Genomic DNA, 23,764 nt, shown 5'->3' on the forward strand with positions numbered 1-23,764 from the left:
TCGTCGTCGTCGTCGTCGTCGTTGTCGTCGTCGTTGTCGTCATCGTCGCGAATCGCTAACCTTTCTCTTCTTTTCGATAATCGTCGTCCCGACGGAGATGCCGAATTTGCCGAATTCTCGTTTCTCTGTCGGATGCGATGGTCGTCGAAGGTGAAACGACGCGTACGGAAATATAGCCGGGCGCGAACTCATTCTAAACAGAAGGGGGAAGGAGAAGAACGTACGGGTTCTCGCGCGGTCGGATCGCTTGGAATTTAAGGGATGCGCCCGACGTTTCCCTATCGGCGCGGCGCCAACCGGTGTGCGTCTTATCGCGAGTCGTGCAGCACACCACCGTTACTTCGACTTTGAGCCGCAGCGTTCGACTTTCGAGTTTTTGTCTGGAAGAAATTCCTTCTACGCGGCAGGATGCATCTCGACGAGGATCTGGAAGAGGTCGGAACGGTGACGATCGTCGTCGATCGACCGCGTAGGGTCGCTCGAATCCGTAGGAAGCAGCCGAGCAGGCGCGAGAGCAAACGCGTCGCCATAAATAAGCGCGAAGCGCAACAAATTAGATCGTTGGCGATGCCGCGTGGAACATCGCTTAGCCCGATCGGCGCGTTCGCGATATTTCACGGCCGAGGCACGAGCACGTAAGTTAAGCCTCGTCTCGGCGTGTTCAGGCCTTTCTCCCTTCTCTCCGTTCTCGCCATATTTTCTCGCTTTCCGGTCCTCTCCTTCGTCGTGGCTACTCTCGCGCGCCACGTCGTTACACGGTAGGTGGTGCGCGCGCGATACGCTCGACCCGAGAGAGCGCGTTTTCCTCGTAACGCGTGGCGGCCAGGACGCGCGTGCTGGTTTCTCTCTCGCCGAGCAGCGTCTCGGCGTTTCTTCGGCGGACAGCCGCGGCGATCGTCGCCTAGCCGGCGGTCAACCCGCGGCTTCGCTTCGACTCGCAGCGGACGCGATCGCGAGTGACCGCGCACCGAGAACCGGCGCGATCCTCCTCGAATTTTCTTATTTTTCAGCGAGGCGACTCGTTCGCCCACAGGGCTATTACAGAACCTACGGCCGATCCTGAGCATCCACGAACGCGTGCGTGTACGTGCGTACACGTGTACCTACACGCGTGGAAACAACCGCGTACCAGCGACCCGGTTTCCAGGAAGACGGCGAAAGGGGGACCGAGACGAGACGAGCCGAGCCGAGCCAAGACGGGCCAGGCCGGGACGGGGCGAGGAGAGGCGCGCGTTTCGAGACGGTCACAGGGAGAAGGAGCGGGAAACGCGGACCAACGACGATTAGATTAGAGAAGAGACCGCACCGCGTTCCCGGTCCTTCGCCGGCGACCAATTCACCCGGGTGATCGAGATTCCCGCAAAGTCGTTCTCTCTTCGACCGACCTCGTCCTCGTCCTTGCGGCTTTCGTCCGATCGTTTCGTCGACTCGCGCGACTCGCGTTCGTCGGATCGCCTCGCGGTAACAGGCCTCGCGAGAACAGATAGGCACGAGACAGCGCAACGCCAGCCCAGCCACGACTTATAATTCGTAGGATGCATTATTTTCAAATCGAGCGTGATTTAGTGCGCGGTGACGCGCGCTCGCGCACCAACGTCGATATGTAAATGCGTTAATGCTTAATGCGTGTCGGTTGATTTATCGTCGCGCGATCACGGCTACGCGAGTGAAAGGCGTTCTGCCTGCCACGGACGCTCTCGCTTCGTCGTCTCGAGAAGCGAAAAGCCTCGCCGATCGGCCGAGATCGTTTTCCACGTCGAACGACGAACCGGCGGACGATGGTCGCGAGACGAAAGACAGGGTGGACACCCCGTAACGCTCGACGACGATAGACGCGCAACGACTGCTCGCCGCCGCTGCTGCTGCTGCTGCACCCTCCAATTTTCCGATCGGCGCCACACCTATCTATCTCCGCCGTTACTTAATGGCACGCTCTACAACTCGTATTTTATCCCTACGTCCCGACGAGATAATCGGGACCTTCGTTACGCCGGTTACGACCGATTCTCTACCGTCTCCGACCGAACGCTCCAACAAATCGAACAGAGTACCGGCGATTAACGCGCGTCCTGCTGCATTTCGACCAGCGTCTCGCCTTTGTCTTCGTCCTTCGACGAATCGTGTCGAATTTATCGGACGAAGAGAAGTCTCGTTCGACGCACCGACCAACCGCGCAGCGGTTTCATAAATTTCCCAAAATTCGAAGGTCCGTCGAGAAGGGGCGCGACGCGTTTTCGCGAGGTTGGTCGTAATTGGCGAAACGGAGGAGCGGGCCGAGAAAAATCGCGTTCGCGAGACGTCCGTTTTTCTCGGAAGCGGACGTTGGCTGGTACGGACGAGATAATTTTCGTGCGGACCAGCGAGCCGGCGCTCGCCATCGGACGTGGATCGCGCGTCGGTATCTCGGTCGTCTCGCAGGAAATTTCGCGAGGTCGCGTCGATTTCCACCGAGTCGGAATTAAAACGGAAGAAACAGTCCGTCGAGTTGGCAGACCGCGTCAATGGCTGCGCGTTTTCTCCACGCGTCTCGAACGGGGTTGCTCCGACTTTTGCGCCGACGAGACGACGAACAGAGAGGACGACGACGGTGGAAAAATATCGTAAAATTTGGCACGCTCGTCGGACGGAGAAGGCTCGGAACGAGCGCGGAGGAAACGCGTGGACGAGATGACCGAGGATCGATACGGATCGAAGGATTGGCTCGGATGACGTGAGCGACGGTTCGACTAATCCTAGAAATGGAAAAGTCGGGTATCCGTGTTTCGGAGGGAAAACGCGGGTGCGTGCAAAAGGGCGCGATACGGCGAGGGCGATGGAAGCGAGACAGAGGGTCTGTGCGAGTGGCGAACATTGGCCGACGACGGATATGGATAGGGGTAAAAGATAGGGGCAAGGGGCGAGGTACGGGGGGTTTCGGCCGAGGGTCAGCCTGGATGCGAACTTCCGGCGTAGCGATAAGCATCGCACTCGCAGGGGTTCCTACCTGACACGCTACGTCCGGTTTTCCGATAGGGGGATCGGTAAGTGGCGCAAAATAGGCGCGTGCTCCGTCGCTTTCCGCTGTCGGACACGCGTTCCCGTATTTTCCGTGGACACGACGCGCCGGCCAGGGTATTCGATCGGCCGTGGAAAATCGCTGCTGGAAAACGCGACGAAACGTCGACCCTCGGACAGCCGATCGATGCGCGTTTCTCGGACGATCGGACGACCGAGGAGAAACGACGGCGGAAGGGTGGAGGACGCGCGAGCCGGGGTCGACGCGAAGGGGAGAGGTTGGCGCGTAGGTTCGTAAGCGAGTACCGCGCGGCGAAGCAACGCGGATTTCCGAAGATATGGGAGAAGTACGATCCGGTCGCGGACACGGCTTATCCGGGCTCGATCTGGTCGGACATTATAGGGCTGGAGAAGGCGGCAGTGGTAGGGAGACAGAGAGAAAGGGAGAAAGAGCGGAAGAGAGAGGTCGGAGCAGCCTGGAGTAAAAAGGATTTTATGAAAATTGCTCGGTGGCCGATGCGCCGCGGCGTGTCGGCCGGCCGATCGGTCGTTCGGTCGTTCGACGCCCTTCGTGCTCGTGGGCGTCGAGACTCCGCCTCCCAGGAGCCGGCACGATACGCCGCCTCGGACCGCCTCTCGGTCTGCCTGGGACGCGCGTTCCTCGCCGTGGCTGCCGTGGTCGCGTGCGTTCGCTTCGCGATTTTCATCCCTACCACGACGCGTCTCCGACCTCCGTCTCGTTCTCTTTCGTTTCGGAAGGCTCGCGCCGTTTCCTTCGCCTTTGCACAGTCTCGTGACTCTCGACCAAGAGCCGGACGACCTGGACGAGCCGCCGTGGCGACGACCAGACGATTCCTCGCCGGTGATCCGTGGTCCGCGCTCGCGTTCGCCCTTCGACTCGCATCGCGCCTCCGCCTTCGCCCCCGCCCCCGCGTTAGACCACGCCGCGACTGCTTTCGCCTTCGCGTTCGCCTTCGCGACTCCGACCAAACCACCCCCTCCCCGTTACGCCAACGATCGCCGCGCCAAAGGTGACTGTCCAAGCGAGCGTCGAAGCGGCGCGCAGTCATCGCTCGCACCGCGTTCCGTGGTACTCTTTCGCTCCGCGTCCTTTCCACGTTCCGACGTTGTCTCGCGCTGCCTCCCAGTTCTCGACGAATGTGCGCGATTCCGAGACGCTTCGCGCTTCATCCTTGTCTTCTCCCTCCTGCCGTTTCGCGTTTCCCACCGCGACGTCGTCACGCGCGTTACTCGATCGTCGATTCCGTCGTCGCGACGATCGGTGCGCGCCAGTGAAACGAATCGGTGTGCGGGCTCCCTTACCCCGAGCCACAGGGACACACACACAGAAAGAGAGAGAGAGAGAGGGAGAGAGAGAGAGAGAGAGAGAGCGCGCGTTTCGCGCGATTTCTCGAAATGACCGCGAGCGTCGACCAGGTTCTCGCACGCGACGGTTCTCGTCGACGCTAGTCGCCGCCGTCGGTGGCCGTTTCTCCGTGGATCGTGCGAGTCGCTCGCTATCGCGGTGCCGTGGTCCGTCGACTCGATGATCCTGGTCGCGTGGAACGCGTCATCCTCCTCGGTGGAATTGCAAACGCGATTCGAGTTTCGCTTCGTCGGCGACGGAGTTTGCCGGTAGTGGAATCCAACGGACGATCGTCGGCTGACGGACGGTCAACGACGACGATAAGAAGAAACGGAAACGGAAGCGGAAACGGAGGACACGTGGAAACGTTCGATCGACGTCCGATTCGACCTTGCCCCGGCGCGCTAGGATGTCTAGTTTGGACGGCTGATTACGAGTAAGTAGCTGTGCGTATTACTCTCCGTAGGATGGCACGCGAGAATCGTCTCGCGGAGAGACGAGAGCGTTCGTTTTCGTTCGCGGAGAGCGATAATCGGTGCGCCCTGCCAAGAGGAAACGTTCGTCGTAATGGAAGGATACGGGTGGTTATCTGTACGCTGTTTGTTATCGGCGTTAATTAACGATAACGACGATGGAGGTAGATCGTGCGACGCTCGTGCAGTCCGCGCGATACCGGCGTATCGCTTTTTCGTATTCCGTTCGATTCGGTCTGATTGCTCGGCGAATCCGTTCGATTCGTTCCAGTGGAAGGTCCGCGCGCGTTCATCCGCGATACCGATTCGAAATCGGCGAAAGGAATTTTGCTCGCGGCGCGCGGATCGACGAAACGTACTCGGCCACCGATTGGCCGAAAATCTGGCGGATTTTCAACGTTCGAGAACAACGCGTAACGGGTCGTTGGGCGTTAAACGGCCTACGATAAACTCGCTCGTTGCGTCTAAACGTTTATCGCGATACATCGGACCATGCCGGCACCGCCATTCTTTCCCCGGCAGTTTTATCTGAACGGCCATTTCCCGTAGAAACGGCGGTAAGATACGAGCACCGCGTCGATCCGACCAGTTTCTAGTCGAGTGAAACGCGACTATGTCGGTGGGAAATTTACGCGAGAAATATCGGACACGGGCGAGCGAGTGCGGCGATTCGCGCGAACGAAAGAATCACGCGGTACGTAGACGCAGAGGCGATAGCGAACGGTCTGGAATCCGAAATCGGTGGCGTCGCACTCGACGAGAAAGAACGACGCGAGAGAAGATCGTGACGCAAAGGGACCGAACTCGAGGTTCGAGTGGCTTTTCCAGGGATGTAACGGCGCCGGCGGCCGGCGGCCGGCGTCTCCCTACGAGAACACTCGTCCGGTTCTTAGGCCTAATTGGTTGTCGCCCGGCGCCTCGTCTTGTTCACGAAGAAAGCGGACCTTTCTCGGTTACCACGCCGTTCTCTCTTTTTTTTCTAGCCACCCTTTCGAGGCTGGCTATTAAGATCGCGTCGCGTCGAGTACCTGTGCCCCGTAGGGTATCGGTAGGGTATACCGATCGAAGCGTATCGACGAGAAGAGAGAGAGAGACAGAGAGAGAGAGAGGAAGAGAAGAAAAAAGGACGCGCGAGTGGAAGCTAAAATCGTTAAGATCGAGGAGACGCGGAAAGGATGAAAAGTTTGGGCCGCGAGTAGACGAAGAACGCGAGCAAACCGTACCGCTGGGTTCGCGTATCGGGAAACGCGCGAACCACGCTTAATTTACCGTAATAGCTATTCCGCGTATCGAATAGATATTTTTATTGGCGTTCGCTTTCGGTACGATACGCGTTTATCGAGTGTCGTGTTTATCGAGCATCGTAAAACGATCGTTAATGTTTTTACGAATCGATAACGATCGCCATGGGTTCTCGTAATAATGACGTTGCCACGCTGTCTGCCGTCGGATCGATAAGATCTCGAACGATCTCACGACTCGTTCGAGAATCACGAATAGGCAAAGTCCCCTAATTTATCAGCCGCGTTTTCGTCCATCCCACGGGACGCGTTCTTCGCCGGTGTTCGCGATGTTCTCTCTCGTAGGGAAAACGCGGCGATGGCGCGGCTCGCTGAAATTCGTCGAGACCGTGGAAAGTCGGTCGGTAGAGAAGAGGACGACCGGCACGGGGTAAAATCCGGTAAAATGGTATCGAGCGATCGAGGAGGCGAGCGAGGTTGCGCGCATCGGCCAAAGACCCGTTACGTCGGAGGACGAGGTAATTAATTTAAGCCGCGAACGGCTCGGCACTAGGCCAATGCAAACACCTTCTTCGCGCGGTCGCACGCACAGCCGCGGCTTATAACGCCGGAGCGCCGCGACTCCCGGATAAACGATCCTTTGCCACCTTTTTCCTGTCTTTCTCCGTTCGCGTACTCGTCCTTCTCCGCTTCTTCTTCTTCTTCTTCTACTTCTTCTTCTTATTCTTATTCTTTTCCTTTTCCTTCGTCTCCTCTTCTTTCTTCCGAGTGGTTTGGCGCGCGCGCGCGCACACACACTCGCACACACACACGCCAACCTTTCGATCCTGGATCCGGGATATAACTGTACAACGAGGCTGTCGCGACTTTGAGCCAACTAGCTCGCGACGAGCAAAAGAAACACCGTCGCGAGGCGGAATTCTCGGCGATGGAACGCATAGGCGGAGACCGGACGAATCGGCGCGGACGGTGAAATCGCGGCGAGGAATAGCGCGCGAAACGACGACGATTCGCCGAGCCGGCGACGAAAAAGGAGAAGGAACGCGCGATTTAACGAAGCAACGGCGAATCGCGCGTATCGCGACGTTAATTACCATCCGTAATTAGCGGAGCGGCGATCCAGTTTGAATGGAAATCGCGCGGTCGATCGACGGCCGCTCGCGTCCGTGGCTCGGCGGCGGGATGCGCGACGGTGACGGGTAGCGTTCGTATCGAGACGTATCGAGACGAAATCGCCGTGTAAACGAAAAATTCGAGAGCCGCGCGAGGGAGAGGAAATCGAGACGAGAAGAGAAGAGGAGAAGGAGGAGCCCGGTTTAACGAACCTCTGGACCGCGAGAACGACAACGCCGACGAGGAAACGAAGGAAGGCGACGACGGCGACGACGACGACGACGACGACGTATCGCGAACGTTAATTACCGCGGTGAGAGCTCGGACGAAACGCTCGCCACGGTTAGACAACGATCGGTCGTCGTCCCTCGCCTATCTCGGAAGGGTGGCGCGCGGCCCGAGCTCGTCGTCGCGCCGCGGCAGATGCATTAATCGAACCGGCTTAAATTATAGCCGGCCGCTAATTGCGCTCTTCTCTCGGTCTGTCCGACCGCGAAAGACACGCGGCATTTCTCCTAGCGATTGCGCGTGATTAAACCGTCCCGCTTCTCTGCTTCTTTTCTGGCGATCTGGTCGGCGTGGTCTCGATACGCTGCACGGAAAACGAGATCGAAACGAAATCGAAGCTGACCGCGGCGGACCGACTAGAACGAGGGACAGATAGCGAGAGACGGCGAGAAGGCGCGAGGGGATCGGTGGGAACCGGAAGAGCGGCGCAGCACCCACCGGTGCTCCCTCCGCGAGACACTGGCGATAGTTAAAACCGGCCGTAAGGAATTACGATGCGATAAAACGCGTATCGGTCGGCGTGCTGCCAGAGATATCGCGAGCACCCTCGCCGTTGGCAAGTTCGTCGTCGGTCGGACGGCCGCGCTCCGTCTTTCGACTGCGAAATCGAAACGCCAAGGACGAGGAACGGCTTTCGCGGTTAGACGCGAAACGCGAAGAACGGCGTGGCGCGTGGTTCGCGTGCTTAGCTTCGATATATCGCGATTACGTAACTCGATTAACGGTAAAATCAAGCGCGGTCCGTGCAACGAACCAACGAGTCGCAGAGTTTGGTAAAAATCGACACGCGACGAGCACCCGGTGAACGCGACCGCTCGCGGATCCGTGTTCCTTGGCGGTGAATCGAAAACGGTGGAAAAATGGCAATGGAACGAGACGCGCGGCGATCGCGAGTTCTCGCTCGCTACCAACCGGCGGATTAACTCGATCGGGGAAGATCGTAGGAGAGAGCGCGATAATATCGTAGCCGTAGCTGGTCCGGACAATAATCGTAACGTCTCGGTCTGGTAGAGGCAATTCCGGTCCGGTTGGAATAAACGCGACGAATCCTTATCGTTAATTGGACGATAAAGGTAAAAAGGTATCGTCGCGCCGTTTCTGCGCATCTTCTTACTCGCGCCGTACCGACGATGTATTCGGCCGGATCGCGGTTATACCCTGGATCGATACCTATAGAACGGCGGAATCCGGTGCTTGACCGGTTTCGACCACTCGAAAGATCATCGAAAGATATCGCTTTAAACGCGGTCGCGCCACGAACTGCTCGCGGAAACGGTAAATACCGTGCGAACATCGCGACGTCCGTGGCCCTCGGACGTCTCTCTCGATGCTTATCGACGATCCGAGAGGCTGCTGGACGTCGCGATCATCGACTTCCAGTTCCGCCGGCGTCTCCGAAATTACCGACGATCGGCGACGATCGAAACTCGCGGCCCGATGCCGAGTCGAGGCGTACGAAGAGCGTGGAAGCGGCGAGGAACGCGGGCCACCCGACGGACCACCGTTCTCAAAGTTAATTAGAAAACAAACAGAAAATTAACGCGAACCCGGCAGCGAATCTCTCCGGTCGGCGGCCGTTACTCACGATTTATCGTAACTCGTTCGAGTCCGGTCGGTGACCGGTTTATGCTCGAGATTGGTCGGCGATGCGTGCGCGCGCGCTAGAGCAGTCGCGGACGCGAACGCGTTTGCTCGATCGCCGCTCGAAAATCATCGATACCGGCGAATCCGTTGGCGTCGCGCGTCGGATCGACGCGACCAGGAAGTCGGTCTTTTCCCGCGAGAGCGAAACCAGTTTATCCGATGCTACGGCAAAAATCGTGAATTATCGCGTAATCGCGAATACGTTTAACCCGTTAACGCATCGACGTTGATCGCGATAGCTCTCTTTTGCTCCGTTTTCCTCTTCTCCCTTCTGCCTTGTTTTCCTGGTGGCGCGCCGCTAGAAAGCCACGCGGCCGTACCGACGAGACGCTGCGCGACGAAACCGAACGGCACGCGGATATTCGGAGTTGAAAAATCGAAACTCACGACCGGTTGGGCGGCGAAAATCTTCCCGACCGTTAATCTTGATTTATGATAACCGCGACCGCGATCTGCTCTCGGAGACCGACCGGATAATTGGATCGCGCGTACGCACGTCCCGCAGCGTCCGTTCCTGCTACCGGTCTCGGCCGGCAGCCGTCTGGCCGACCGATTCGCACGAAACCTCTCTCGCCCTTCGCTCTCCTCTCGCTCGCACCGTGTCGATTCCACGCGACGTTCCACGAGTCGCGAGAGGCGACCACGCGCGCCGGATCGCGTGCACGAAAAAGTCGAAAGGTGCTGGCTCGTTCGCCGGCGAAGCGTGGTCCGGTGTCACGCATGGGAACGCGTCCGCGGGCCTTCGATCCGTTGGCGAATTTACGCCGGTGGACGTAAAACGACCGATCACGGAACGGCACGGCCGTACGACGAACCGAGAGCGAGAACGGGATCGGCAACGGGAGCAAAGCGTCTTCGTGCGATTCCATCGCAACGTTTACACGGAACTTCCCGGATACGCTCGAGAACGGTAGAACCGGTCCGAGACGGTGCATGCCAGCCGAATAATCGACTCGGTTAATTAGCGCGCGATCGATTCCTCTCCGTCGCGTCCACGCCCGATACGCGCGATCTTTTCCAAAGCCAACCGGCCGCGTCCTTTTCCCCCTTCCCTCCTTCTTCCTTACATTTTTCCCTCCTTTTCGCCCTTTTTCCCTCGTTGATCCGCCGTCGAACCCGATCTCCACTCGTTTCGGTCGTCGGTCGAGATCGCGGAAAATCGCCGCAACGACCAAACGTACGATTCTCTCGAACGCTGTCGCGGCGATTTTCCGCGAATCGCTGGTCCGCGCTGTGGCTTGCTCCGAGCGAATCGTAGCAGTCGGGGGGGAAGCAGGCAGATCGTAGAGTTTTCAACCGCGTTTAACCGAGGTCTAATGCGACGCGCGCGTATTATGGCGCGTGTATTATGCGGCTGTTGGGCCGACTGGCTGGATGGCTGGTCGGATGGCTGGCTGGTCGGGCGGCTGGTCGACCGCGAGCTCGTGTGCGTGCGTGCATCGGATCGGGGCTCGGCCGTGAAAGTGTTGGTGCGTTGATCGAGCGCCCTCGAGGAGTATAGAGACAACGGCCTGCCGATACACCGACCGTGCTTCTCAACCGAAGCCGAGATCGCCCTTCGACGCGATCGCCGCGATTTCGCGACACGCGACGCGATATCGCGACTCGCGCGTCTTGCCGCTTCGAGATCGTTCGCGGCCCGTGTCAGCGGACGTCGATCCGATCGATCGCCGATGGCGAAGGACGCGCGTTCCGAGCAACCGTGGCCGAACGCGACTTTCGGTTGGGAACGGCTGAGCCCGCGACGAACGGCGCAACCTTGTTCCCGAGGGAAACGGACAGGAAAAGGAATCGCGGAGGAACACGAAAGGCGACAAGGCGCGGCAAGTTTTATATTATAATTAGCCCGAATCCTCGAGTCGTCTACTCGCCGCCTCTGGCGACTACGCGGCGGCGAGCATTTCGATGTTTCGACGAAACGCCACTCGACGGCGAATCGTGGCGAGATCGTTGGTATCGCGGTCCAGGCGGAATATCGCGAACAGAGACGAGCCTAGTTCTCCGAAAAGCGCGACGCTCGAAACGACGAAAGGTAGGGACGATGGCGTTGCGAGGCTATAAACCGACGACCCCCTGCTATCTATGGGCTTTCTCGTTTGATGGGGGAACTAACGACAGGACGGCTGAACGTAATGGACTGCTACGGCCGGTCGGTCGCTCGGTCGTTTCTCCGTAAAATAGATTTGGGGATGAAACGAGGGCCAGACAGAGAGAGAGAGAGAGAGAGAGAGAGGAGAAACCGCGATGGTGGGTCCGAGTAAAATGGCGGTCGTACGTTCGATCCACACCCCCTGCGTTGCCACTTTGGCAAAATCGATACCGATGCTACCTACCGCGATGATACGACGGAACAGCACGATTTTTCCCATCTGTCAAGCGGGTTGGTCGACGGTCAGCCGCCAGCCACCGGGCTGACGAGGAACGGACGACAACAGGCTGAGGCAAAGATATCGTAACGAAGATAGGGAAGCGCAGGTTGCGTTTCGGTCGAAAACGTTCTCGTACCTGAACTCGGCCACCCGAAACGGTGGAAACATACCGAGGATCCGGGGACCGAAGATCGGCGACGACCTTATTGGAAAGTCGTGTTCTACGCTTAAACCGGAAGTCGAGCAGGGAATCCGGGTGTCGGCGCGGGGGACGAGGGCTGTGCGGCGGCGCGTTTACGAGCTGCCCGGACCCAAATGTAAAAACTCGAGTGGAAATGGATCGCACGGCGACGTTGCGTCTCTCGTTGGGTGTTTCGACCGGTCGCTGGAAACGCGCGAATGCCTGCGAGCGTGCGTTTCTCTCGACGCTCGAGGCTGCGTGCATAAATCTCCTTTAGAGTCCGGCAATGAATAGACACGGCAGAGGAGTTACTCGCTTCCCGGTTCAAAGTCGTTGACAAAAATTCGCCAACTACGAGGCGAGCCACTCTATAATTCATAAATATTTAAATCGCCGGGAAGAACCGCTCTTGTCTCTTATCAACGGTACCCGGGTAGTCCCGGTTGCCAGAGTCGAACGTAGCTTTCCGTTTTTCCGTTGCTTTCTGCCGGAGCTCGCTGCAACGCTCGCGATCCTCGGCCTCGGGAGAAGACGCAGTTTCGTGACGGTGCGCCGCGACTCGCCGTCCGCCTAAACTTTGAAGTAGGCGTAAGTAGGCAAACCGGGTGTCGCGGATCGCGCGCTCGTTTTTCATTCTTCCCTTTCTCCTTTTTTCCTTTCCTTCTCGCTCTTTGTTTTCTCTTTCCCTCTTCCTCCTCCTGCTGCGGTTCTCCTCCAGCGTGGAAAACCACGAGGGACGCGAGAACGCGCGAAATATCGTTGAAACGTGACCGTGATCGCGAACGCAACGGTGTTTTTCGAGTAGAAAGAAGAAGATAATTGCAACGAGTCTGCGCGAGAAGCGAGAATCCTGGCGTGCGTAGCGAGTCAGAGAATCGGAAAGAGAGAGAAAGAGAGAGAGAGAGAGAGAGAGCAGAACCGAAACTCGATTCGGATTCTAATCGAGTCGAGTGGAGTAGAGTGGAGTGGAATCGAGTCGCGTTCCACGGCTAGCGAACGGAAGAGCTTGGTTCTTTGGATTTGCGCGCGCACGGTCGTGTAGACGCATGGAAACGCGGGTGTACGGTCGTCGCTTCTGATATTTACGGGCTCGCCTCGATATTTCGTATGCGAGCGCGATCCCGATCTCGTTTACTTGGAACGCGTGGAAACTCAGAGGCGACGGTTATACCGGTTGCCACGGTCGCTTTAAATTGCTCGCTTTTTTCGACAAGCGATACGCGCATCCGCTTAAACGCGCCCTTCCGTTACTAGAAAAACGCCATTTCGTTCGACTTCCATGGCTAGCGAATCACGCTGATTCAAAAAATCAGTCGAAATGATCTCTACGAAGGGACAAACTAACGAGAATAACGAGATTCGCGTTATCGGTGGAATCGCACGTTGCGCTTTTCGCGTCGAGAGTCGAACTGAACTAAGAGCAACGCGAGCAAACCGACGGCGAAAGCCGACTCGCAGCAGATCGTATTACGGTCATTTTTCGAGCGCCATCCCTTGATCTATACTGGTAACGCATTAGTAAATGAGAGGCGGTTTGGCATGCGATCAATTTTTTCACTCGCTGTGCTATATCTCCGCGTCGCGTCTTGCGCCTACTGGAAATCGCGTTACCTCTGCCCTCCGTCTTTCGACCCCTTGCTCGTTGCAACACGCGAAACACCGTCTCTTTACTGTGGCCATCGCGTGCACCGTCGTTGACCAGTTACACCGAATGCACCGTAATTTTCTGTGATTTTAACAGATCGATCTGTCGGTCGATGTACGAGCGACGAGCGAAAACCCGGTCTTTATTTTTATCTACTTGTTTATACGCGGACGAGCCCGCTAGAATAAATGCATTTACAACGACGGATAGTTATCGGATTCTTACGAAACCGGGAAACAAAGAGGGAAAAGGGCAGTGGAAAGTATAACTTTTGCGCGATGTAGATGGAAAACCACGGCTAAACGATAAACGTAGAAGATAACGCCTCGCTTCACCGACGCATCGGCGACAATTGTCAGCTAGAGGCTAAACTAGCTGTCGGAGAAAACTGCCAGCCAGGGAGCAAATTTTCGATTTCGTGCGTCAAAATGATAATATTTAGACCTACGAGCGTACCATTGAAGCAGTGAGGATTTCCTTAATAGCAGCTAAATGGTGTTGGTTTATCTATTTATTTATCTAACGGGCATTGCGCCCTTTGTTGCCGCGTACGAGACTACCGAATGAACCGAAAGGCAAAAGCGACTCTGTGTTGTGATTTTTTCACTTTCGTACGAGCTAACAAGAAAGATTCGAAGGAGATTACCGATTCTTAGGGAAGAAATCGGCGTTTTCGCTAGCGTGATCGGCGGTTGTGCAAAGTCGATGTTGCTTAAACTAGATCCGGAGCGATACGAGGAAGTCGCCTTCGCCTAGTGAATATCGTAGGATGGTGATTCGAAATGTGCGAGAATTTCTGGACAGTCGACAAACCGAGCCAGGATTTTAAGGTCGGATACGCTATGGTTCTACGCTGTGCGAAATGAACGTGTTCAAAATTTTAAGAATATTTTCGCAGTTACTGTGAACTTTCGGTATATCGGTTCGTTAATCTCGAAAGCGACGGTGTCTTAGAAATTTGTTTCGCTCGCTCGCGACCAATTTGACGCGACTCGATTGCGTCGGATTACGTACTTGAGACGTATATTCGAGACGTGGTATAGCTAGAAAGGAGCGGAGTATTTTAAAAGCGAGAGCATCTTCCAGATCCATCGATACGAACGACATTATCGTGTTATTAGTAGAAATATATAAAAACAGCGAATTAAGTCTACCGATCGAGTCAAAGTCAACGCGTACATAGAACGGGTGTTTCGATGGTTCGACAGATCCAGAAGAAAAAGTCACGTTCCGTGGAGAGGATCGGTGCAAGGTCGATTAGTTTGGTGGCAATTTTGAGGGGAAAAAATGGAGAGCAGCGAAGAGACGTGGAAGGGTCGTCGAGTCGTATTAGACGTGGCATATACAGACACTTAATTTTTTCGTCGAAAAGTATAAACAGAAAGATAACGCGGTTTGATGCGTGCTCGTTGCTGCAGAGTACGTAGGTGAAAAGAGTCTTCGATAAGCCGGTAACTATGGTCGTTTTTTAACGTAGGAATTTCCATCTTAAACGACGAAAAGTGTAAGAAACTCGACTCAATTTGTTTTATGTATATTTACCTCGGTGGGCGGTCCAGATTATGCATGCATACTCGAACGTAGGCCTAACTATTCGTATATATAGCGTTTGTGAAGCTTTTGGCCTGTGAAAGATAGAGCGTGAAACGAGTTTCACAAAGCTTAGACATTTGTACGCCTTGTTGATCGCGCGACCAATATGCCGCTGCAAACAGAGTCGCGGATTTACACGTAACTTCTAGATCACGAGCTTCTCCGATATAATCGAAAAAGGAACGTTGTCGATAGCGCGGTGGAAATCGCGTTTACGAGCGATCCGCGTTATACGGCATCGCGGTATATTTAGTTTTAGATCATTCAGAGAACACCAGTTTGCTAATACTGACTGAATCGACTTTTAGATACGGCGTAAGGTGGCCAGCGTGCGGTAACGCGTTATTAGCATGGGCAGATTCGCTGGTTAGATCATTGACGTGAAATAATAAATACGTAATATAGCCAGCAGAAGATAAGGAGAGGTAGAGCGCAATGCCTAAATCGGTTGTTGTTTCTCGTTTATCCAGCGGTGTATCATTTATACGGAGTAGATGAAATCAAGTACCGCTTTTTTCCCGCGTGAAACGCGTAACATGACATTTCGAGATATTAAACGGCAACGTGTTTTCAACACTCCATTCATGAAGTCGAAACAGATTGCTTCGAATATATCAGGCAACGATTAAGGATTCCATCCTGTTGTAAACTTTTAAATCATCGGCGGATAATAAAAATCTACTATGTCGGAAAAATGTTCACGCGTCGTTGATAAAGACGATGAGAGAGAATGGACGAGATCCTTGTGGAACAGCCGAAGCGAACCTTCCACGATTTAGAAAGACAAGGCGACGATTTCAGAGGTAGCTGGCAGCTGCGTCCAGGCAATGACGCTTGCATGGCTAGCTTTACGAATCGGAATAACACGATTCATCGAGTCGAGGGCCTCTCGCCGGTCTCTGTACACCGAGTTAACCCGATGACCATCGTCGATGCTCCTCGGATAAATGGCGACGAAACATCGCGATGATCGTGAACGTTCCTCGAACGAAACGACGCTGGTCGAATGTAACGTGGTTTCAAAATAACACATTGGTGTAGATATATAAAGTTAATACGCGTATTTACGTATAAAAGTAAACGTTGCGCTCCGCAATTAAAGCTACAACGAGATACGATATAATGACTTTCTGATAGCAGAAAAAGATTCAAAGGATATATCGTAAGGATGGAGAGTGCAGTATTAATATTAATGGCGATAGGATTTATGCCGGCGCGGTGAGCAAGCCGGTAATCGGCGTTACGCGGTTGAACATAGAAAATTTCTCACTGGAACAATCGCTTCGAAACTCTCGGTGATATGGGAGCAGTCTACCAGATCGTTAAACAATTTACGTACAAATAGCCATGGCTCGAAGCTTTCTTCTATTTTCTAATGCCGCGAAGTCGAGATCGGAATTTTCTTAAAGGTACGCGTTGTAGGTAAGAACCGTGTCGTACGAACAAACATACCATTGTTCGTCGTTCTTCGATGGCGATTAATCGGACATGAGCTATAAAGGTTTTCGGTTCGTGCGACGAAAATTCTTCTCGCGATACGCCCGTTCGAAGAAAACGTCGCGTAAATACGCCATCGAGATCGATCGATAGTTTAGCGAGCGGATTATCGACGCGTCAACGGGGACGTCGAAAGTCGGGTGAATCGAATCGGCGTGGCGAATCGTTGTTCGTCCTTTGCCTCGAGTCTTTCCTCTTCGATCGCGATCCACGCGTTTCTTCGTAGGAAACGATAGAGTCGGTACTCGACGAACGATCGGGAGGAATCGACGTTCGCGGTGGAAGCGACGGCCGGTGCTCGAACCGGTCACGTTCGAAAACACTCGGAAACTATTCGAGGAATTTTCTACGGCCCCCCTCGGCTCGCTTATCAGGAACATGGCCGCGCGAACCTAGCGTTCGGAAGTCGTCTTCTCCGCTCGAGTTTTTATCGCGAACGGTGAAACGGTGGTGGAAAAATAGGTCGTCGCAACGACCCAGCTTCGGCGAGTCGGCTGGATTGGTTCGGCGCGTACGTCCGTGTCCCGGATGCACCTATCTTTCGGTTCGTTCGGTCGGTCGACCGGCCGGCGTTGCTGACATTTCTTTCGACGCGTTTGTTTATCGGCGGATCGGTTGGAGCTCGCAACGGTACTCGGTCGCCGGATATAGAAATCAAGAGTTATCCGCGGTCGTAGGAACGGCGTTGGTTGCCGCGTATCGAGTTTTACGTCGATTTCACCGCGGTGTACGCGTAGCGAATTTTTCCGTAAGACGGCGACGACGATGATGCGACGAGTGGCAGAAATTCTCGCAGGTCAGGTAACGAATTCGTCCTCCTTTCTCCGCTCTTTCCTCGGTTCCCCCATAGCCCCGTTTGTCTCACCAGCCGTTCCCACTCACGCACGCACACGGGCACAGCCACATGCACGCTCTTTCCCTCTTTCTTGCTCCTTCGAACTCGCTCCTTTTTCGACCTATCTTTTTCCGTTCGCGCTGTTCACGCGGCCCGGTTTGGCGTCACGCTCGTCGAGGCACAAGCGCGAGTAAATGAAATTCGTCAAGGATTTATGCCAACGGCCGACGCGGCGAAACCGTGTGCGATTCACCCGGCCGTGTAGGTAGCTACGTGAATTAGAGCTCTTAGCCGGGTATCCGAGTACTCGCGGTACTCGTTAACAGCCGAACTCTCGTTCAAGAACCGGATACGAGTAGCAGTAGTGCTCGAGTATCCGAATTCCCCTCTTTTTCTCACGATTACTCAAGTACGTACGAAGCTTTCCTCTCGCGTGCGTCCGAACGTAGACCGCAGAGACAAACTTCGATCGAATCTATCGATACGGTGGAATCTCGTTGACCGGTAAGTGGATTCTTGAAAGAAAAACCACCATACCGGGAATGTAAATGGCGCGAACGCGGTCCCAATACTCGGCTACATTCGGATACTCGAATCTCGATCGAGTTCGGCTCCAAACTATAGATCCGAGCAACGGTAAGAGTTGCCAACGCGAACCTACTTGGTTCTATGTCGGCGACTTGGCACGAAAACGAGAAAGGAAGGGAAGAATTTGGACGAAGCAAGCGACAAACGAAGAGTAACGGACGGAAACGTAGTAGCGAATCTCGTAGAAATTCCGGAACGCTGCGAAGCTCGCGTGCCTGTCAATGAAACCGTGCGGCAGGGAGGGCGGGCAGGCTGTGAGAGGCGCGTGCCGAAACTGGACCGGTGCGCAATTTCCGAGGAATCTTATCTCTCGTTTGCATCTTCGGTATCGGGTTACGGAAAGGGGCGTTCACACCGGAACGCCGTTTCTTCCGTTCACCGTCCCATTCTTCCATCGTTTGGCTCTTAGTTCTTGAAGATAGGAGATCGCCGGAGACAAGAGAAAAGAATTTTAACACGCTTGCCGGCGTTTAGATGCGCTCGCCGTTGGATATCTACGTATCGTTCGTATCTAGGTGGATCGTAAGATAGGGACAGAGAGAGAGAGAGAGAGAGAGAGAGAAATTGCGGAAATCGTACGCGAATGGAAGGTAACGCGAGGCTGATCGAGCGAGAAGCGTTGCCGCGAATCGGAATCGGAAGGACAAAGTAGCCGACGACGAATGGATGGAAGGAGACGACGAACGGCGCGGCGAGACAGAAGCGTGCGAGAGTGTGAGTCGCGTTGCTACGACGTGGTTACAAGGAAACCCTTCTACGCGGTCGGCGCCGTGGCGCCTTGGCACCGAACGATCGGCCCATCCGGCGACACTCAGCGACGGATCGGACTTTGACTTTGCTTCTCGATCCAAACTCGTCCGACTCTCGTCCCGTGAGAGTTACCTTTTCGCGTATCGAATCGGCTCGGCTTCGGCTCGGCTCCGTTCGGCTGTCGGCTTTCGTCTCCGAGAGCGAGAAAACGTTTCAACGTTTTTCGGTGCGCGTTGATTTCGTGAGAGGCGGAACGACGGCTCTCGTTCGAGTCAGGTCGAGACAGAGAGAACCGGTAGGCGTTCGAAGCGATTAATCGGGCTCGTAGAGAATCGATACGTGTACTTTCGTTTCGTTCGTCGTCTCTCGTCTCTCGTCTCTCGTTCGGAGGCTGCCGCTAGAGAAACGCGGACGAAGAGCGAGGGGACGAACAGCTTGGACGGGGGGAATCGAGCTCGAGCCGAGTGGAGCTGAGTCGAGCAGAGACGAGACGAGACGACGAGTCGCGCGGCCCGGCTGGAAAAAAAAAGGAGCAAAAGGAAAGGAAAAAACCGAAAAGGTGGACGTTATTCCCATTAGCGCGTCGCATGGTATCGGCGAGTCGAGGTTCGGGGCCGGTCATCCGAACCGTCGCTCCAGTCTTTCACGCTCCTTTTAACGACTCGCTCGAGGACGCGCGGATCCGTGTCTATCGTTTGGACGCGCGACCGCGCGATAGTCTCGGTAGCTCGTGGTCGTTCCTCCCCGAGATCTCGCGCGGTCCCTTTCGCCTTGAAAACGCAAAGTTCGGCCTGGCGCCAGATGCCTGCTCGTTCCGGCGCCGTTCCACCGCCGCTCCACCGTCCAAACACGATTAGACTTCTAACCGGTTCTCATTAAAGCCCTTCGCCGCGAACGCTTCCCGTCGCATCGGGATGGCCCGCGCCCGGAAAATCCATCGGGACGATACCGGACTTCGGACCTTGGTGTTTCTCGCGCGCTAAAATTCTCTATATCCGCGCGCGTAACTCGCCTCGTCGAAGCGACCAAAGCGCGATACTCGTCGGTGATGGGTCGTGCCGTCGATAAACCGGAGCATTTCGCGGCCGATAAGCGACGCTCGTAAATCTCCGCGATCCGCTACGTCGGTACGAACCGGCGGCTCGGCTTTTCCTCGGTGTATTCGACGTGCGCGTTTTCTAGGACGCGTTTTCTAGAAAATCGCGAAACAAAAAGCAGACGAGACGAGAGACACGGAGAGAAACTCGACGGAGTAAAAAGGTTGAATCTCGTCGCGTCTGGCCGACAGATTTTCGTTCGACTCGACCGCCTACCGCGAATGCTCTCGTTGAATCGCTCGCAAACGATTCGGATCGGTGCTCGACTGGACGCGATCCGATCGTATCACGCTCGCTGGTCCGAGTCGTCCCTTCGGAACGGACAGACTCGGGAGGGAAAGAAGCGGATAAAAACAGGAAAACGAAAGAATGGAAAAAAACGGAGAAACGGTTTGGAGCGTGAGGTGGCGAGTCTGTTCGCGGAGACGAGAACGCGTTCGCGGAATCGCGTACGCGCGAAAGCGGCGGAGCTTTGGTCCCGCCTACACGGATCTTATTCGTGGCCGCGATGGCCGCTATCCCGTATCTCCGATTCTACGGTCGGAGCGGAGTCGCGCCTCGAAGGTGGAGACGCGGCTGCGCGCCGCTCTCCGTCTCGCTCTGCATCTCCATCCCCCTTCGTCTGTGTTTCGCGGCGTTTCTGTTGCTCTCTGCACACGGTCACGCACACGGGTCCGTTCGTCGGCGAGGGCTCCTAGGTTCGCGGCTGCCATCCTCGCGCGCGCGCGCGCGCGCCTCCTTCTCGCACCCTCTGTCCTTCCCGCCCCCGAGACGTCCCCCTGGCTCTTCTACCCCTCTGCCCTTAGCCCCTCGGACCCCTGCCGCGCCCTGCGGCCTGCCGGTCGTCCCACCCGGACGAACGAACGAACGAACGAGCGAACGAACGGACGAACGAACGAACGAACGAACGAACGCACGGACGAACCTTGGTCGATCGAGTCGCGCGATCTCTCTCCGTGGCCGCCACTATGGCGAACCCCCTCCGTTTTTCGTGCTCGTCGGGGTGCCAGATCGTGCGCGCCTCGAATCGTTCGACCGACCTACCGAGTAATCGCCAGGCTTTCTTCTGTCGAACAGATGCCGTGGTGTTAGCTCTCGGGGAGGATGTTCCACGGGGGCGGAAGCAGCGGTTACGGCGCGAGTTCCGACTACCAACAGCAGTCTCAACAGCAGCAACAGCAGCAACAGCAACACGGCCAGCAGCTTCAAGCGCCCGTCTACGTACCATCTTCGAGGCCGACGATCCCGTCGGCGGCGACAGCCGCGGCAGCCGCTGCGGCGGCCGCTCAGTATCACTCGTTCCCCGGTTCTGGATCGCCAGCTTGGTAAGTGACCGCTGGCGACCGATCGCCATCGTTCGATTCCTATCTACCCTGGCTAACGCACCACGATATTTCCTTGGATACGAAAGGGAGAAGACCGCCGCCTCGTGGCAGCATGGCGTGGAGACGTACGCCGCGCACCACGCGCTCGCCGGCCACGCGAGCGGATCAGCGGCCGCGGCTGCGGCTGCCGCCGCCGCCATGGGTCCGCATTCTGGCCACGCGCACCCTCATCCGCATCCGCACGCGGCACATCCGCACACCGGACACCCTCACTCGAGCCTCGCCGCGGCCGCCCCCTTTTACGCCCAAAACGTCGCCATGATGTCCTCCTGGCGAGCCTACGATGGAGCTGGATTTCAACGGGCCTCTCCTTACGGTTCGTATCATTTCAGCCGATCGATTCCTCCGTCGTTTGCCCTCTCGTCGAACGTTCGCGATCCTCGGTTCCCTGGTCGTTGCATGCCGCCGATCCGAAGCGCCCGAACGCCAAAAAGGCTAGGAGACGCTGGACGTTAACCAGACCATGTAGATCGAGCGAAGGAAAAGCGGCAGAGTGCGACGCGACGGATGCGTGCTCGATAAGAGGAAAAAAGCTTCTCTCTCCTGGTCGATGAACGCGCACCGCCACGCATCGACGACGACGACGGCAACGACTGCGACGGCAACGACGACGTCGGCGGTGATGCCGGTGGTGGGCCATCTGCGTCGAACGAGCGATAGCGGCTTCTTTCAAACGAATTCTCGCGGTCGAGTGTTCCACCGCCGGTGCACACGGTGCGTGGCGTGTTCCTCTTCCGCGCCAGTACTTACATACTTACATACGTATATCGTTTTTTCGACTACTCGACGGCGGCGCGGCGTCGCGCCGCGCCTCTTCCATATCCGATAAAAGTACGTGTAAAAGCGGTGGAGCAATTTCTCGGCACGATTTCGGCAACGTCGACGACCTGCTGGGCCGAGGGGGAGAAAGCCGCGCGCGTTCACCCATCCGCGAAAAAACCGGCGTTCCTCGATTGTTTCAGACACCGCGATGGATTTTCAATTCGGCGAGGGTCGCGAATGCGTTAATTGCGGAGCTATATCGACGCCGCTTTGGAGGAGGGACGGCACCGGGCATTATCTGTGCAACGCGTGCGGACTCTATCACAAGATGAACGGAATGAACAGACCGCTGATAAAGCCGTCCAAACGGCTGGTAAGTCGATGACGAAAAGCAACCGTATCGTTGGGTGGATCGCGTTTCGGTCGCGAGCCGTCTACGAACTACGAACCCGTGCGGATGTCGCTCGTTGATTTCAGACAGCAACCAGGCGTTTGGGTCTGTGCTGCACGAATTGCGGTACTCGCACCACCACTCTCTGGAGGCGCAACAACGAAGGCGAACCAGTTTGCAACGCCTGCGGTCTCTACTTTAAGCTGCACGGCGTCAACAGACCACTCGCGATGCGGAAAGACGGTATTCAGACGCGAAAACGAAAACCGAAGAAGACGCCCGAGTCGAACGCCAGATCGTCCACGGTGGATCACGAAACTACCGCCGTCTCGGCCGCTTCTTCCCCGTCCACGGGTAAGCACGGAATCCACTGTCCTCGCGATCCTTTTCGCCATTCGTTCGTTTTCCACGCGGCGATCTTTCTGCCATCCACAGAATTGAAGGGTAGTCAACAGCAGCAGCAGCAGCAGCAACAACAACAGCAGCAGCAACAGCAACAACAGCAGCAACATCAAATCGAGGTGTCCAAGTCGACCGCCGCTGGCGCGTCCAGTTCGTCGGACAGACCGGTGTATCTCGGGCATACGTCTTTATTGGCGACCGGAAGCGTAGCTACCGTGAAAACCGAACCGCGAAGTTGCGACGGCATCGTCGGACAACCGTATTCCTCGTATTACCAGCATCCTCATCAACTGGGGGTGGCGACCAGCGAGCATCAACAGCAAACGTACTACGGGAGTCAGGAGGCTCCCTATCATCATCAACATCACGTTACCGCGGCTGCCAAGTTGTTAGCCTCCACGTAATTTGATCTCAACGTCGAAGAATCGACGGGACGATTTCCGCGATGCGCCAAACGCCGGCGCGAAACGGACGACGAGCGCGTTCGTTGGTCGTTGTTCGTCATCGTCGTCGTGTGTTGCTCGTTTCGTCGCATTTCGTTTTTCGTTTCTCGCTTGTCCGTTGTCGTTCGTCGTTATTACATTGCCGCGTACGTTACGCGCAACGAGCCGTACGCGACCGATAAGCGAACCAGCGGAATGGATAAGCGAGGTTTATGCTTTCGTCGATCGTTCGTCGACGATTCGCCGCCGTATATTTAGTTTTCTCGTCGTCTTCGTCCCTCAGAAAAGAGTAAAAGGAAACGTCGTCGCGACCACGCTACGTGCTATCGACCGACTTTCATCGATTTCGGCGTCGTGACACGGTCGTCCTGTCACGTTTGACGCTTATGTTCGTCGAACGGTATACGTGTATTCGCCAACGAAAGGCACTCGATTGTAAATAAAAATCGCGCGTCGATTCGTAAGCTAGATTTCTACGGTAGACTAGTTTTAGAGGCGTGTCGACGATTTGATCGACCGATAGAGCGCATGGAACGCGGCGAATCCAAGGCGCGCGAACGACCTATCCGCTTCGAAGAAATGTCAGCTTTTTTGTACAGTTCCTGTATGATTAGTTTTCCGACGCGCAATAAAGAGAATAGCTTTCGATCTCGTCTTGTCGTTTGTCGAAGGAGAGACGCGTCGTCCTCCAAAGCGTTGCGCTACCT

General features: G+C 55.9%; 1 protein-coding gene across 5 annotated transcripts; it reads left to right on the plus strand.

The window, feature by feature from the left end:
• Positions 1-4,075: 4,075 nt before the first annotated feature.
• On the plus strand, positions 4,076-23,705 carry LOC100651088 (GATA-binding factor A). 5 transcript variants are annotated; one of them, XM_020864864.2, is made up of 6 exons: positions 4,076-4,796; positions 20,752-20,999; positions 21,086-21,375; positions 22,022-22,194; positions 22,299-22,566; positions 22,648-23,705. In XM_020864864.2, exons 2-6 carry the CDS (start codon positions 20,779-20,781, stop codon positions 23,016-23,018), a joined length of 1,323 nt encoding a protein of 440 aa, XP_020720523.1. In that variant the 5' UTR covers positions 4,076-4,796; positions 20,752-20,778; the 3' UTR covers positions 23,019-23,705. The 5 variants fall into 5 exon arrangements, with proteins under 5 accessions (XP_020720523.1, XP_020720526.1, XP_003398563.1 ...); XM_020864867.2 differs by lacking the exon at positions 4,076-4,796 and adding an exon at positions 5,437-5,527; XM_003398515.4 differs by lacking the exon at positions 4,076-4,796 and adding an exon at positions 13,822-14,144.
• The last annotated feature ends 59 nt before the right edge of the window (positions 23,706-23,764 follow it).

Source organism: Bombus terrestris, chromosome 10, assembly GCF_910591885.1.
Source record: "Bombus terrestris chromosome 10, iyBomTerr1.2, whole genome shotgun sequence".
NCBI classification, from domain to species: Eukaryota; Metazoa; Arthropoda; class Insecta; order Hymenoptera; family Apidae; genus Bombus; species Bombus terrestris.

Bases quoted from the DNA above. Each gene is read 5' to 3' on its own strand.
- LOC100651088 (XM_020864864.2), top strand. From the start codon at position 20,779: ATGTTCCACGGGGGCGGAAGCAGCGGTTACGGCGCGAGTTCCGACTAC. The intron at 22,195-22,298 runs GTAAGTCGATGA...CGTTGATTTCAG, and splicing joins TAAAGCCGTCCAAACGGCTG to ACAGCAACCAGGCGTTTGGG. The intron at 22,567-22,647 runs GTAAGCACGGAA...TGCCATCCACAG, and splicing joins CGCTTCTTCCCCGTCCACGG to AATTGAAGGGTAGTCAACAG.